This window comes from Bos javanicus, chromosome 20 (genome assembly GCF_032452875.1).
Source record: "Bos javanicus breed banteng chromosome 20, ARS-OSU_banteng_1.0, whole genome shotgun sequence".
NCBI lineage: Eukaryota > Metazoa > Chordata > Mammalia > Artiodactyla > Bovidae > Bos > Bos javanicus.
This window is the reverse complement of record NC_083887.1, coordinates 15,194,112-15,211,291: the sequence shown is the minus strand read 5'-3', so window position 1 is coordinate 15,211,291 and position 17,180 is coordinate 15,194,112. Positions and strand designations below refer to the sequence as shown.

Genomic DNA, 17,180 nt, shown 5'->3' with positions numbered 1-17,180 from the left:
GTATTTTTCTTTTCATTAGTTCACACTGTATCCATATTCAGTCTATTGTCTAAAAGACTCTTTAGAATCTTGGGAGTATTGTGTAGACCGGTGTGATGTGCACTATGTTATCATTCTAGACCTTTGGAGCTTCTTATCTCTGTTTATTGGAAGGTTTGTTTCCATTTACCGTTCTGTCTACTAATCAGAAAACAGAAAGCTGGCCTTTTCTGTGGCATAGAAAACTTTCATGTGGTCGGCTTAAAAAAAAAACAACAAAAACTCACATTCTCTTTGGTTACTTTACAATGAAAGCATTGTTTTTATTTTCCTTTATTACCTGTAGGCCCAGTGGACAGTTGGAAAACTGAATTGCCCTTTCTGTGGGGCCCGTTTAGGGGGCTTTAATTTTGTCAGCACTCCAAAATGTTCCTGTGGCCAGCTTGCAGCTGTACATCTCTCCAAGAGCCGTACCGATTATCAGCCAACACGGTCAGGCCGACTAATGAGACCATCGCTGAAATACTTGTCACATCCTAGAGTTCAGTCAGGTTGTGACAAGGAAACTCTGCTGACAGGTGGCGCCTCCAGAAACAGAAATCACAGGTTTTTAAACATGGGCCCAAATAATAATGGTCCTGGAAGATTAACTGAAGCACTCTGCCTGGAGGTACGGTCAACATATTTCAAGATGAAGAACGAAAAACTGCTCTTCAAAGCGTCAGATCCAAAATACCAGCTTTTTGTTCCACAGCTAGTGACCACCAGATGCGCTCCGAGAGCTTTTCATAGAAAATCACATAGTTTGGATCTGAGCATCAGTGAGAAACTGACTTTATTACCCACTTTATATGAAATCCATAGTAAGACTACTGTGTATCCTGGGCTCAATGAGACACAGACTGTTGACCTTCCGAGCTTGCCTTTAGAATCGAATAAAAATAACTGTTCCTTTCAGATTTCATCCAGTTTTGATCCTAATATGCTGCTGCAAAGATTTTCAGTGGCTCCCCGTGAGACCCAGACACAAAGAGGAGGAGAATTTCAGCGTGGTCTAGAAGCTTCTGCCGTGTATTCTGGCCATGGTAGTCCTAACAGCCTGACTTTCCTGATGGACCTGCCCGCAGCTGGCAGGAGCACACTGGAGGCCGAGGACCAGGAAGAGCACCTCTCTCCTCTGAACTTCCTGCACTCGGGCAGTTTTTCACTGGGTGCAATTAATCAGAGGCTCAGTAAGAGAGAGAAGAGCAAGCTGAAGAATCTGAGACGGAAACAACGAAGGCATGAGAGGTGGCTGCAGAAGCAGGTAATTTTTAATAGAGTTTCCTAAAAACCCTATATTATAAATGTCAGATGTTGGGGAGAGGAGCAAACTTTGAATACCTTTATTATAAAAACTTAGGTCTGAGTGATTTCTGAAATGACATTTCACCAAGTGAACTTAATAATCATACAGCTCTGTTATAACTGGCAGGTATAATCATGTCTCTGTGCTTACACGTATTTAGAAAATGCCCTTTTGTGAGGTTTTCCCCAATTTTGCAAATACTTCAAAGGAACATTCCTTTCATGATATTGAGGCTAGGTTGTCATACACATTTGAAATATATTCAAGTTAGGATTGTTTTGCAGTATTGAATTTTCAGGTTAAATTGAAATAAAGTCTCCCTGAGTAAATGCAGTATAGTAAGAAATTCATTCATTTTCATTACATTTAGTTTAAATGGATATTTTCAATGAGCCTGGTTTAATTATGTGCCCAAATGAGCCAGATATGGTTAACTGGGCTAAACTGTGAAAATTATCTACAGGATAATTGACCATGTAATTTTATGGGAGAGGGTGCTTCTCTGTGGTTTGAACTCCTGTACCCATAATGACACATTCAGGGGTGGGGTGTGTGAAGGAAACCAATGTTAAGTCCTTCAATTAAAGACAGTGGATGAGGTGCTCATGAAAATTTGGAAGTTTGAGGACTGGCTTATTTCTATATAAACTGTTTTTGCAAATTGGCTTTATTATTTACTTGGTCATAGATTGCAGTCCTTATTAATTAGCATATTAAATATTAACAGTGTTCTCAGAGCTAAAATATAGAAAGCTACAACTTTATGTAAATAGTTCATTCTTAGTTAAGCAAACTCATTAGTGTTTATGAGCTTAGTTATGGGCCAAATAAAAGTACTGCATTAAGTGCTTCAATCAGGTTAAATGTTTTCACCTTTTGGTTAGATTGTTTACTATATTTTTGGCTGGTTTCTGACAAAAGCAGTTTAGTTTGGTTTCTTTGCAAGTAATATGTGATATCAAAGCATATATTGTAGTATATAAAAAGTGAATATATTTTATCACCATTATAATATACTTTATAGTTTAATTTATCAGAGCTGTAAAGTTCAAAATTTATTGAAACTTTGACTGAAACCTAGATAAATTAGAGATGATCACATTAGCTATGTTAACAGAAATAATACCTTAAAAACAGTGTGGAGAGCTCTAAAATAATTCTCTTAACAAACAGAAACTTCAAAGAAGTATGGGAATTATCCTTGTTCTGTATTGTAAATACATACAAATAGCATCTTTACAGTTTTCAATATGTGTTTAATTCTTAGGCTAGGTTCATCTAAAAACCTCAGTTACATTTTTAATCATTTTCTAGTGTAGGAACACACTTTTTTCACACAGTTTAAAGCAAAGACCAAAACTAATGGTCTTTTTGTTTTTTAATGAAGTTGCATTTATTCATTCACACACATGTGACTTAACCAATCTGCTTAGATGATTGAAATGAATGAGTCTTAGTCAGACCTGTGACAAGTCTGTACAGGAATGGTATAGTGGGACCCCATTTGGTTGCTTGCACAGGAGCTGCAGGCAAACAGATGCCCAGTGTGTCCTTAGCAAAGACAATCTGAAAGCGTGTGGCTGCATAGAAATGACACACACCCACAATGTGAGTACACACTGTGGTTTGAATCAGAAGGAAGAACAGTATTTAGTAATCAGTTTTACTAACTCAAGGAAAAGGATCAATCCTAGAAAGAGTTAATATTCAAGATGAATTAATGGCTCAAATATTCGGTTCATTTAGTGTTTAATGAAGATTAGTTGATTTTGTAAACATTCATCAAATATCTGTTTTGTGTATCATGCCTTAGGGTAATGACTCAAAAACAGATCCTGCTCCCTTTTTAATGAGAAAGATATGCATACAAGATATAAAGAAAAAGTTACCTATTATTAATGATAATCTTTAAAGGTTAAAATAATTGGTTGGAATAATAGATTTCTGACTTTCATTTGATATTTTAAATTATTTTTTTGTGTAAACTAGAAATCTTTCGGTGGCAGATACCATGATAGAAAATGTTAATGATGCTACAAAAAGTTATTTACATGTTTGAAGCTTAGGGATATAAATAAGATTAATGTTAAAGCAGAAACTGCAGCCAATTTTCAGTGTTTTTGTTCAGCAGATGTTAACTGAGCATCTACTTTGGGAAAATCCTTTTTTTTTTTTTATTCAATGTAATCTTTTGGGTGTATTTTTTAACACATGCAATAAACTTGATTTATTCTTGGCATACAACTCTATGATCTAAATATATCTATAAAATTCATTTAACAACCACCAAAATGAATGTTCAGAACAGTTCCATCTCCCCTCAAATTTCCCTTGTGCCTTTATAATTATACTATGATTAAATCTTGCAATCATACCCTTGTCCCATCCCTTACTCGCAAAAACCACTGATGTATTCTGCATTACTTCAGTTTGTCTTTTTGGTAATTTTATAAAATAATAATGTGATGTTCATAAAATTAGAATATATAGTATGTAATGTTTTGAGACTTCCCTGTGAGATCCATCCATGTTGTTGTATATGTCTATACACATCTATAGTTTGTTGTATACATATACATATCTATAGTTTGTTGTTTTTTTGCTTAATAGTATTCCATTGTATGAATGAACCACAGTTTATCCGTTTACTTGTGGAGGACAGGTAGGTTATTCCAGGTTTTGGCAGTTAGGAATAGAGCTGTTACGAACATTCACGTACAGGTTTTTGTGTGAACCTAAGCTTTCATTTCTCTAGGGTAAATGTCCGGGAGTGGGGTTGCCGGATTGTATGGTAAGTGTATATTTAAACTTTACAAATAACCGTCAAATTGTTTTTCTGAGTCCATTTTTCAGTCCAAGCAGCTGAGTCTAAGAGTTCCTTTTGCTGTGCGTTCTCATAAACACCTGATATACTCTATTTTTAAAATTTTGTCCTTAATAAATATGTGGTAGTATCACATTGTGATTTTAGTTTGCGTCTCCCGAACGACGTTGAACATTTTTCAGGTGCTTATTTTGCCATTTGTATATACTGTTCAGTGAAGTATCTTTTCAAATCTTTTAGTCATTTTCTTAATTGACTTGTGTTCTTCCTGCTGGATTTTGAAAATTCTTTATACACTTTGAATGTAAGTTCTTTGCTGATTTATGATTTGTAAAGATTTTCTCCCAGTCTGTAGCTTGTCCTTTTATTTTCTTAGAAAAAAACCTTTTATTTTTTTTCTGTAAAGGAAACTATATTTAATTTTGATGAAGTTACTATTTCTCAAATTTATTTTTAATGAATTATGCTTTTGGTGTCCTATCTAAGAACTCTGCCTAGCTCTAGTTTATGAAGATTTCCTATGACTTCTTCTGAAAGTTATATAATTTTAAATTTTATATTGAGGATTATGATGCATTTTGAGTTTTTTTTTTTTTTTAAATAAGGTGTGGGATTTAGGTTGAGGTCCCTTGTTTTTCATAGAGATACTTGAATGTTCCAGAACCATTTGTTGAAAACACTGTTCTTTCTCCATTGAAATGCTTCTGCAGCTTTGTCAGAAATCAGTTGGCTGCATATATGTGGGTCTATTTCTGGACTCTATTCTGTTCAGTTTATTTTTGTGTCTCTCCCATTGCCAATAGCCCTTTTTCTTGTTTCTTGTAGCTTTATACCAAGTCATTAGAATAGGGTACTGTAATCCCTTCAACTTTATTTTTCTTTTTCAGAATTGTTTGTTATTCTAGCTCCTTTACCTTTCCATATAATATTTAGAATCAACCATTTTTTTCTTTAGAAAAAATAGACCAAGTTGGGGAGAAAGGAAATCTTATTTTTTCCCGTCTATGAACACAATATGTCTCTCCTTTTACTTAGGTCTTTGATTTCTTTCATCAATTAATATTTTGCAATTTTCAGCATTCAGAACTTGCACATACTTTGTTAGATTTATACCTAACTATTTACTTTTTGTGTTATTGTTACTTTAAAAGATTGTTTTATTATTGCCTATCACTAGTTTGGCTTAGACGGTAAAGCGTCTGCCTACAACTCGGGAGACCCGGGTTCAATCCCTGGGTTGGGAAGTTCCCCTGGAGAAGGAAATGGCAACCCACTCCAGTGTTCTTGCCTAGAGTTTCCCACGGATGGAGGAGCCTGGTGGGCTACAGTCCATGGGGTAGCAAAGAGTTGGACACAACTGAGCAACTTCACTCACTCACTCATCACTAGTTTACAGAAACATAATTGACTTTTATTTTGACTTTATATCTTGTGATGTTAACAGTATATGTCTTTGACACCTCTTGTCAGATTTATCTCTAAGAATTCATATTTTTATATTGTTGTTAAATAGTATTACTTTATTAAACTTTAATTTCAATTGTTTCATTAATAATATATAGAAATAAAATTGAGTTTTGTATGTTAACCTTATATCTTGTTGCTCAGTTGTGTCTGACTCTTTGCAACCCCATGGACTGCAATACACCTCGCCTTCCTGTCCCTCACCATCTCCCCAAAGTTTGCCCAAGTTCTTGTCCATTGCATTGGTACAGTCTTACATCTTACAACCTTTCTAATCTCGCCTGTCAAGAATAGCAGAGTTTCTGTATATTTCTCTAAGTTTTCTACTTAGATCTTATCTGCAAAAAAAAAAGCATTTTTTCCTTTCCAATTTGGTTTTTTCTTTCTTGTGTTATTGAGTGAGCTAGAACATCGAGTACAGTGTTGAGTAGAAGTGAGGAGAGGAGATATCCTTGTCTTTTTCCTGATGTTAGGAGGAAAGCATTCAGTCTTTCATCAATAAGTATTATCTTAGATATGGGTTTTGGGGTAGATGCTGTTTATCAGGTTGAGGATGTATTTTTCTATCCCTAGCTTGCTGCAGGTTTTATCATGAATGGATGTTGAATTTTTTCAGATGCTTTTTCTGTATCAATTGATATGATTATGTGTTTTTAATGTGAATTTTAAGTGATTATCAAATATTGAGCCAGTTTTCATTCCCACAGTAAATACTTTGTTATGTTGTACTTTTCTTTCTGTATATTGCTGGATACTCTTTGCCAATATTTTTTGAGGGGGTCTTTCAGTTTGTTTATTTTCTTACTTCTGTACATGAAGAATATTATCCTGTAGTTTACTCTGTTTTTGTACAGTCTTTGTCTGTTTTTTTGATAGTTCTGGCTTTAGAAAATGAGTTTATAAATTATTCTTTTCTCTTTTGTAGAAGATACTGTGGAGAATTAATATTACTCTTTTGTAAATATTTGATAATGAAACTATCTGGGCCTAGATGTTTTGCAGGGTAAGGGAGGTGAATTTAACTATGAATTCAATTTCCTTAATCTCTGTAGGACAGTTCAGGTTATCTATTTCTTATTGGGTAATTTTGGTAGTTAGTTGTTTTCAATGAATTATCAGTATTATGAATTAATGAATTATTCAGTATTCTTGCCTTGAGAACCCCATGAACAGTATGAAAAGGCAAAAAAATAAGGCACTGAAAGATGAACTGCCCAGGTCAGTAGGTGCCCAATATGCTCCTGGAGATCAGTGGAGAAATAATTCCAGAAAGAGACAGAACCAAAGCAAAAACAACACCCAGTTGTGGATGTGACTTGTGATGGAGGCAAAGTCCTATGCTGTAAAGAGCAATATTGTATAGGAACCTGGATTGTTAGGTCCATGAATCAAGGAAAATTGGAAGTGGTCAAACAGGAGATGGCAAGAGTGAACATTGACATTTTAGGAATCAGCAAACTAAAATGGACTGGAATGGGTGAATTCAACTCAGATGACCTACTACTGTGGGCAAGATGATCTACTACTATGGGCAAGAATCCCTTAGAAGAAATGGAGTAGCCATCATAGTCAACAAAAGAGTCCGAAATGCAGTACTTGGATGCAATCTCAAAAACGACAGAATGATTTCTGTTCATTTCCAAGGCAAACCATTCAATATCATGGTAAACCAAGTCTATGCCCTGACCAGTAATGCTGAAGAAGCTGAAATTGAATGGTTCTATGGAGACCTACAAGACCTTTTAGAACTAACACCCAAAAAAGATGTCCTTTTCATCATAGAGGATTTGAATCCAAAATAGGAAGTCAAGAAATACCTGGAGTAACAGTCAAATTTGACCTTGGAGTACAAAATGAAGGAGGGCAAAGGCTAATAGAGTTTTGCCAAGAGAATGTACAGGTCATAGCAAACACCCTCTTCCAACAACACAAGAGAAGACTCTATACATGGACATCACCAGATGATCAACACTGAAATCAGATTGATTATATTCTTTGCAGCCAAAGATGGAGAAGCTGTATACTGTCCATAAAAACAAGACTGGGAGCTGACTGTGGCTCAGATCATGAACTCCTTATTGCCAAATTCAGACTGAAATTGAAGAAAGTAGGGAAAACGACTAGACCATTCAGGTATAACCTAAATCAAAACCCTTATGATTATACAGTAGAAGTGAGAAATAGATTTAAGGGACTAGATCTGATAGACAGAATGCCTGTAGAACTATGGACGGAGGTTTGTGACATTGTACAGGAAACAGGGATCAAGACCATCCCTAAGAAAGAGAAATGCAAAAAAGCAAAATGGCTGTCTGAGGAGGCCTTACAAATAGCTGTGAAAAGAAGAGAAGCAAAAAGCAAAGGAGAAAAGGACATATATACCCATTTCTATGCAGAGTTCCAAAGAATAGCAAGGAGAAATAAGAAAGCCTTCCCCAGTGATCAGTGCAGAGAAATAGAGGAAAACATTAGAATAGGAAAGAAAGACTAGAGATCTCTTCAAGAAAATTAGAGATACCAAGGGAACATTTCATGCAAAGATGGGCTCAATAAAGGACAGAAATGGTATATACCTAACAGAAGCGAAGATACTAAAAAGAGGTGGCAAAAATACACAGAAGAACTGTACAAAAAGATCTTCACGACCCAGATAATCAGGATGTTGTGATCACTCACCTAGAGCCAGACATCCTGGAATGTGAAGTGGGCTTTAGGAATGTGAAGTCAAGTGGGCCTTAGGAAGCATCAACAAACAAAGCTAGTAGAGTGATGGAATTCCAGTTGAGTTATTTCTAATCCTAAAAGTTGATGCTGTGAAAGTGGTGCACTCAATATGTCAACAAAGTTAGAAAATGCTGCAGTGGCTACAGGACTGGAAAAGATCAGTTTTCATACCAATCCCTAAGAAAGGCAATGCCAAAGAATGCTCAGACTGCTGAACTATTGCACTCATCTCACACACTAGTAAACTAATGCTCAAAATTCTCTAAGCCAGGCTTCAATAGAATGTGAACCGTGAACTTCTAGACGCTCAAGCTCATTTTACGAAAGGCAGAGGAAACAGAGATCAAATTGCCAACATCCACTGGATCATCAAAAAAGCAAGAGAGTTCCAGAAAAACATCTATTTCTGCTTTACTGACTGACTATGCCAAAGCCTTTGACTGTGTGGATCACAACAAACTGGAAAATTCTGAAAGAGATGGGAATTCCAGGCCACCTGATCTGCCTCTTGAGAAATCTGTATGTAGGTCAGGAAACAACAGTTAGAACCAAAATGGAACAACAGACTGGTTCCAAATAGGAAAAAAAGTATGTCAAGGCTATATATTGTCACCCTACTTATTTAACTTATATGCAGAGTACATCATGAGAAATGCTGGGCTGGATGAAGCACAAGCTGGAATCAAGATTGCCAGGAGAAATATCAATAACCTCAGATATGCAGATGATTCCACCTTTATGGCAGAAAGCGAAGAAGAACTAAAGAGCCTCTTGATGAAAGTGAAAGAGGAGAATGAAAATGTTGGTTTAAAGCTCAACATTCATACAGTATACTAACGCATATATATGGAATTTAGAAAGATGGTAACAATAACCCTGTATACGAGACAGCAAAAGAGACACTGATGTATAGAACAGCCTTATGGACTCTATGGGAGAGGGAGAGGGTGGGATGATTTGGGAGAATGACATTGAAACATGTATAATATCATGTATGAAACGAGTCGCCGTCCAGGTTCGATGCACGATACTCGATGCTTGGGGCTGGTGCACTGGGATGACCCAGAGGGATGGTATGGGGAGGGAGGAGGGAGGGGGGTTCAGGATGGGGAACGCGTGTATACCTGTGGTGGATTCATTTCAATATTTGGCAAAACCAATACAATATTGTAAAGTTTAAAAATAAAATAAAATTTAAAAAAAAAAAAAAAAGCTCAACATTCAGAAAACGAAGATCATGGCATCCGGTCCCATCACTTCATGGGAAATAGATGGGGAAATTGGAAACAGTGACAGACTATTTTTTTGGGCTCCAAAATCACTGCAGATGGTGACTGCAGTCATGAAATTAAAAGATGCTTATTCCTTGGAAGGAAAGTTATGACCAACCTAGACAGCATATCAAAAAGCAGAGACATTACTTTCCCAACAAAGATCCGTCTAGTCAAGGCTATGGTTTTTCCAGTGGTCATGTGTGAATGTGAGATTGGGACTATAAAGAAAGCTGAGTGCTGAAGAATTGATGCTTTTGAACTGTGGTGTTAGAGAAGACTCTTGAGAGTCACTTTGACTGCATGGAGATCCACCCAGTCCATCCTAAAGGAAATCAGTCCTGAATATTCATTGGAAGGACTTGTATTGAAGCTGAAGCTCCAGTACTTTGGCCACCTGGTGCGAAGAGCTGACTCACTGGAAAAGACCCTGATGCTGGAAAGATTGAAAGTGGGAGGAGAAGGAGAGGACAGAGGATGAGATAATTGGATGGCATCATTGACTTATTGGAGATATGTTTGAGTAAACTCCGGGAGTTGGTGATGAACCAGGAGGCCTGGCGTGCTACAGTACATGGGGTTGCAAAGAGTCGGACACAACTGAGTAACTGAACTGAATTAATTATATAAATTGTTGAAAATATATGCATAGCATGTTCATCAGATCAGATCAGATCAGTCGCTCAGTCATTTCCGCCTCCTTGCGACCCCATGAATCGCAGCACGCTAGGCCTCCCTGTCCATCACCAACTCCCAGAGTTCACTGAGACTCACGTCCATTGAGTCAGTGATGCCATCCAGCCATCTCATCCTCTGTCGTCCCCTTCTCCTCCTGCCCCCAATCCCTCCCCGCATCAGAGTCTTTTCCAATGAGTCAACTCTTCACATGAGGTGGCCAAAGTACTGGAGCTTCAGCTTTAGCATCATTTCTTCCAAAGAAATCCCAGGGCTGATCTCCTTCAGAATGGACTGGTTGGATCTCCTTGCAGTCCAAGGGACTCTCAGGAGTATTCTCCAACAGCACATTTCAAAGGCATCAATTCTTCGGTGCTCAGCCTTCTTCACAGTCCGACTCTCACATCCATACATGACCACAGGAAAAACCATAGCCTTGACTAGACGAACCTTTGTTGGCAAAGTAATGTCTCTGCTTTTGAATATGCTATCTAGGTTGGTCATAACTTTCCTTCCAAGGAGTAAGTGTCTTTTAATTTCATGGCTGCAGTCACCATCTGTAGTGATTTTGGAGCCCAGAAAAATAAAGTCTGACACTGTTTCCACTGTTTCCCCATCTATTTCCCATGAAGTGGTGGGACCGGATACCATGATCTTCGTTTTCTGAATGTTGAGCTTTAAGCCAACTTTTTCACTCTCCACTTTCACTTTCATCAAGAGGCTTTTGAGTTCCTCTCATAGTATTCCTTTATTATCCTTTTAGTTTCTGTTGGTTCTGTAATGATATTCCCCTTTCAATCCTGATAATGGCAATTTGTGTCTCTTCTCTCTTCTCTTTCTTTTAGTTTTGCTAAAGTTTTATCGATTTTATTGCTCTTTTGAACCAGCTTTTGATTTCCATTATTTTCCTCTTTTATTTGCTGTTTTCAAAGTCATTTATTTTTGGTCTTATTTTTACCTTCATTTTGCTTGCTTTGAATTTATTTTCCCTTCTTTTATAAGATATTTTTTTATGGGAGAAACTTAAGTTATTGATTGGAAATCCTTTTTTTCCCTCATCTATGCTTTTATTGTTATAAATTTCCCCTTAGTTTCTGCATTAGCTACATCCCATGACTTTTATGTTGTATTTTTTCATCAGTTCAAACTGTTGTCTAATTTCCTTTGAGATTCCATTGGGCAACCTAGTTTAAGTGGCTAGTATAATCACGAAGAGACTGAAATATTAGCATTTTGAGGAAATTTTAAAACTTCATCATGTGGAAAAGTTATTTCTTCCTCTGGATTGAAAAATGTAAAGCTGTCACTAGTATAGCTGTGTAATATTTTTAAATAATTCTATTTAAACATTTTGTTCTACTGTGTTGACATCTTAACTTTGGGTTTATTTAATATAAATAAAAGAAAGCTATTGTGAATGAGTTTACTTTACATTTATATGGAATGTTGTGTATGAGAATATAAAATATTTGACCAGTATTATGCTTTTTAATAAATCACTGAATGATTATATTACATTGTTCTGAGTGAGCTAAGAGAGTTAAGACTACTTATATTATTACAAAAGTGTCATTTAGGCACTGGAGTGAACAACGGCTAATAAATTATATTAAGACCTACTTATTTAGATTTGCATAAAGAAGATATTAATTTTCTACAAAGGCATTAAGTTTCATTTTCTTGAATTTGCACATAGGGATATTTTTACACAGATTTTGAAGGAGTCCACTTAATGTTTTATAACTTGATTCGTGTTCAAATCACACACGTATCATATTATAACTATATTTTTGGTTATCTTTTTAAAAGAAAAAATTCTGTGCTTCTGAGTTATAATAACAATTTACATATTGAACAGTTATTTATTAATTTTCAAAAAGAAAATTAATGGTTTATTGAAATAAAAATCTTCAGTTGTGAAACTTCAGAAATGAAAATACTCCAGTTTAATTAGATGGCACAGATTTTACTGTAATATCCCATTTAGTGTGTGTGTATAGACACACGCATACCACAATTCTTTATCTGTTCACTTCTTGATGGACACTTGATAGTCAAGATACATAAGTAAGCTGATGAACACTTAGGTTACTTCCATATCTTGGCTATAGTAAATATGCTGCTGTGAAGTTGGGGTGCCTGTATCTTTTTGAATTAGTGTTCTTGCATCCAGGACTGGAATTGCTGGATCGTATAGTAGTTTTATTTTCAGGTTTTTGAGAAACCTCCACACTTTTTCCTGCAGTAACTGCATTAGTATACATGTTTAGCAGCTTTGCTCTGAGGGGTCCCTTTAATCTACATCTTTGCTAACTTGTATTATTTATGAACTTTTTGATGATAGCCATTCTGACAGCTGAGAAGTAGAACTTTATTGTGGTTTTGATTTGCATTTGTCTGATGATTAGCAATATTGAGCATCTTTTCATGTGTCTGTTGGCCATCTGTGTATCTTCTCTGGAAAAACATCTATTGAGGTCTGTGAGAGTTGGACCATAAAGAAGGCTGCATGCTGAAGAACTGCTGCTCTCAAATTGTGGTGATGGAGATCTTGAGAGTCCCTTGTACTGCAAGGAGATTAAAGCAGTCAATCCTAAAGGAAACCGACCCTGAATATTCATTGGAAGGACTGATGCTAAAGCTGAAGCTCCAATACTTTGGCCACCTGATGCAAAGAACTGACTCATTGGAAAAGACCCTGATGCTGGGAAAGATCGAAGGCAGGAGAAGAAGGGAACAAGAGAGGATGAGATGGTTGAATGGCATCACTGATGCAATCGACATGAACTTGGGCAGACTCAAGGATATAGTGAAGGACAAAGTAGTCTGGTGTGCTGTAGTCCATGCGATTGCAGAGTCAGACATGACCTAGTGACTGATCAGCAACAGTGTTGTGTAAGGAAGGGAGAAAGTATTATCATCAGTAAACTAGTCCCAAAGTGACATAGAAAACTGTAGTGCATCACATATGACTGAGCTTCCTCTAGCTGTGTTTGTTGAGTAGCACCAGTCCCTGCAATTCAGCCCTTTGGGCCTAGTGTGCACTGGGATGACTGCATGGTTGATATTCTAAACCTTCACATTTCATTTATTACGTCAACCAAGATTTTCACTGCCCACCTGTTGTTCCCCCTCATTGCTCCATTTCTGCCCTCACATATTATAAAAATCATAGTCATTTGCTGGCAATGAATGCTTGCTTGTCTTGTTCAAACTTCCTTAAAACAGATGCTGAGATGTCTCACCTATTTTTCTAAGACAGGGGAACCTCACAATATCAACTTCCATGTGCCCAGAAATGGGGCAATAGCTGGAATACTCTTTCTGGCTCTGCACAACTAATTGTGATTGCCGTCACTTGAACTTTCTTTTACAAAGTAATATTTTGGAGTTAATTTTGAAGTTAAGTCTTTGAATGTGATCAAGGACTATGAGGGAACTCCAGCTCTGTTTTTCTTCTTAAGCTGGGTGGTATTATCACAGATGTTTTATTCTATCTTATATGCTTTAATATTTTATAATACATTGAAAAATCAATTATAAATTATACTTCCTTAATAATGCCATACCCTTTTTTTATACCCTTTTAATTCACTATTTCTGTTGCAAAATCTTAGCTTATTTACCTTTGTTCTCCTTGTAAAGCTAGAGACTTCAGCATATAACATAGGAAAGTGTATTTTTACCTAAGAAGTTCATTTGTTGATAATGCTTTTATAATTTATAATGCTCCATTAGAATAAAGTTGAATATTTAATAATCCATGAGAAAAATTTTCCACTAAAAAATAATTATATATCTGTGCTGCACTAGGGTATGCTGTTCAGCTTTAAAATTCTATGCTTTTAAAATGACCCTCACTAGAGTTTGTAGCACTGTGGCACCCCACTCCAGTACTCTTGCCTGGAAAATCCCATGGACAGAGGAGTCTGGTAGGCTGCAGTTCTTGGTGTCGCTAAGAGTCGGGGATGACTGAGAGACTTCATTTTCACTTTTCACTTTCATGCATTGGAGAAGGAAATGGTAACCCACTCCAGTATTCTTGCCTGGAGAATCCCAGGGACAGAGGAGCTTAGTGGGCTGCCGTCTATGGGGTCGCACAGAATCGGACATGACTGAAGTGACTTAGCAGCAGCAGCAGAGTTTGTAAAGGTGACTTTGGTCATATTTTTCAACACAAGAGGGCGCCAAATTTCCTCTTGCAACAAACTGTCAAAATTATCTTTCCATCAAAGAATTTCATATACTGGTGGAATGGTAAATCTTTAATTTTTTGACATATTAAAACTAAGAGAATGTGTGCTTTGTGAGAAAGGGTTTATAGATCATGGTAAGGCTTTCTCTTGTCATCAGGCAGGAATCTGTTAGTGCTTTAACACAGCTGCTTTTCAGAAGTATTGTATATTTGTTAGAGGAAATAAAGCAGCTACTCTGGGGTAATGCTTGGGATAAATTATTTTGAAGGAGCTATAGATAATCCACCTGTTCTGTCTGTGAGTTTCAGGTGGCATGTGCAGTTTTCTGGAAATGGGTATGACCCCTTAAATCAGGATAAAATCAATGGCAAATGTTGTGCTTCCCTGGTTGCTCAGATGGTAAAGAGTCTGTCTGCAATTCCGGAGACCCAGATTCGATCCCTGGGTCAGGAAGATCCCCTGGAGAAGAAAATGGCAACCCACTCCAGTATTCTTGCCTGGAAAATCTCATGGACAGAGGAGCCTGGTGGGCTATAGTCCAGGGGTCACAGAGTCGTACACGACTGAAGTGACTTAGCACGTATGGAGTAGGGTACTGGCAGAAGGGCGTTATATGATGCAAGCCAGTAAATCACAGTGAACGAATCACACTTCGATGTTTAATAGTTTTGTTACCTTGGTTCGGTAAGCCATCTGCTCCCATGCTTGAATAAGAGAGTACTGGGAACAAAGCCACACAAGCCAGTGCTTCTTTTTACTAATTGTACTCTTTTTGTCCAGTTTAACTTATAAAGATATTTTTACAGTGTGTGTGTATGTTAAATTATTTCTAGTCATTAGACCTCCCCCCCTTTTTTTCTCCAGTCATAAGAATTGATTATCTATTTTGATTTTCTGCTGCTGGTAAGTCACTTCAGTCGTGTCCAACTCTGTGTGACCCCATAGACGGCAGCCCACCAGGCTCCCCGTCCCTGGGATTCTCCAGGCAAGAACACTGGAGTGGGTTGCCATTTCCTTCTCCAATGCATGAAAGAGAAAAGTGAAAGTGAAGTCACTCAGTCGTGTCTCTTAGCGACCCCATGGGTTGCAGTCCACCAGGCTCCTCCGTCCATGGGATTTTCCAGGCAAGAGTACTGGAGTGGGGTGCCATTGCCTGCTCTGATTTTGATTTTCTAATCAGAAACAAATACAAATGAACAACTTTTATAAAGCAGCAACATAATCCTGTACGGAAAATACCAAGCAGGTATTTTAAGGAAATTAAGATGCTAGTTCCCTCTGTGTACTTTGCTGAAATTACCATATATTTAGTTGCTTACTACAATGCAAATATATTATAGTTCTGGAGATCAGAAATTTGAAATGGGTCTCCTGGGCTAAAATCAAGGTTTGTCAGGGATGTATTCCATTCCAGAGGTCTTGGGGACAGTTCACATTCTTGCCTTTTATAGCTTCTAGACTGGCAGCCCACTCCAGTACTCTTGCCTGGACAATCCCATGGACGGAGGGGCCTGGCGGGCTGCAGTCCATGGGGTTGCTAGGAGTCGGACATGACTGAGTGACTTCACTTTCACTTTTCACTTTCATACATTGGAGAAGGAAATGGCAACCCACTCCAGTGTTCTTGCCTGGAGAATCCCAGGGACGGGGAGCCTGGTGGGCTGCCGTCTGTGGGGTCGCACAGAGTCGGACACAACTGAAGCGACTTAGCAGCAGCAGCAGCAGCAGCAGCAGACTCTGTCTGCTTTAGTTGGTTCACGGCCACCTTCCAACTACAACACCAGTGATGGCTAGTCAAGTCTTTCTTATATGTTCTCTCTCTGGTTCTGACTCTTGTGTCTTTCTTCTTCCTATTTAACAACCCTTGTGTTTACATTGGGCCCAGCCCACTTAATCCAGTATAATCTCCTTATTTTAAGGTCAGCTAATTAGCAATTCCATCTGTAGCCTTCCCATTGCCATTTAAATGTAACACATTCACGGTTTCCAGGGATTAAGATGTGGGCACTTTTGGAGGAGGAGGGATTGTTTTGCCTATCAGAGGTGGTTTAACTGGAACCTATGGGTCAGGCCAACCTTGAGAGAACCTTTTCCTTGGAATTTCTACATTACTTGCTGCTGCTGCTGTTTCTATGTTACTTACTTCTATAGTTTTTCTTGGAGTTCTGAAAATGAATATTCGTTCTGAAGACATAATAATTCTGTATGTATTAGACATTAGCATAATAATTTGACAGAAGTGATTAGATAAGTCGACCAGGGTCTTGCCTAAATACAACTCTTTCGTGTCCAACTCTTTGTACCCCATGGACTGTCACCCACCAGGCTCCTCTGTCCATGGGGATTTTCCAGGCAAGAATACTAGAGGGGATTGCCATTTCCTTCTCAGGGAATCTTCTTGACCCAGGATCGAACTCATGACTCCTGCATTGGCAGGCAGATTCTTTACCTGCTGAGCCACCTGGGAAGCCCCTTCCTAAGTACAATAAAGGGCAGTTAGACTTCCCAGGTGGCCCTCGTGGTAAAGAATCTGCCTACCAATTTAGTAGATGCAAGAGATGACACAGATTTGATCCCTGGGTCAGGAAGATCCTCTAGAGGAGGCAGCAACAACCAACTCCAGTATTATTGCCTGGACAATTCCATGGACAGAGGAAACTGGCAGACTACAGTCCATAGGGTTGCAAAGAGTTGGACAT

The 17,180-nt window shown here is 37.8% G+C and overlaps 1 protein-coding gene across 4 annotated transcripts in view; it reads left to right on the top strand.

Annotated features, from left to right (window-relative positions):
* RNF180 (ring finger protein 180) overlaps positions 1–17,180 on the top strand; it is a 283,868-nt gene that overhangs the window by 72,327 nt on the left and 194,361 nt on the right. For 3 of the 4 annotated variants that reach the window (XM_061393436.1, XM_061393437.1, XM_061393439.1), the window contains exons 4-5: positions 326–1,285; positions 4,083–4,118. In XM_061393436.1, coding sequence (XP_061249420.1) covers positions 326–1,285; positions 4,083–4,118 — 996 coding nt within the window. The remainder of the gene's footprint in view (positions 1–325; positions 1,286–4,082; positions 4,119–17,180) is intronic. The other variant, XM_061393438.1, reaches the window with a different exon arrangement.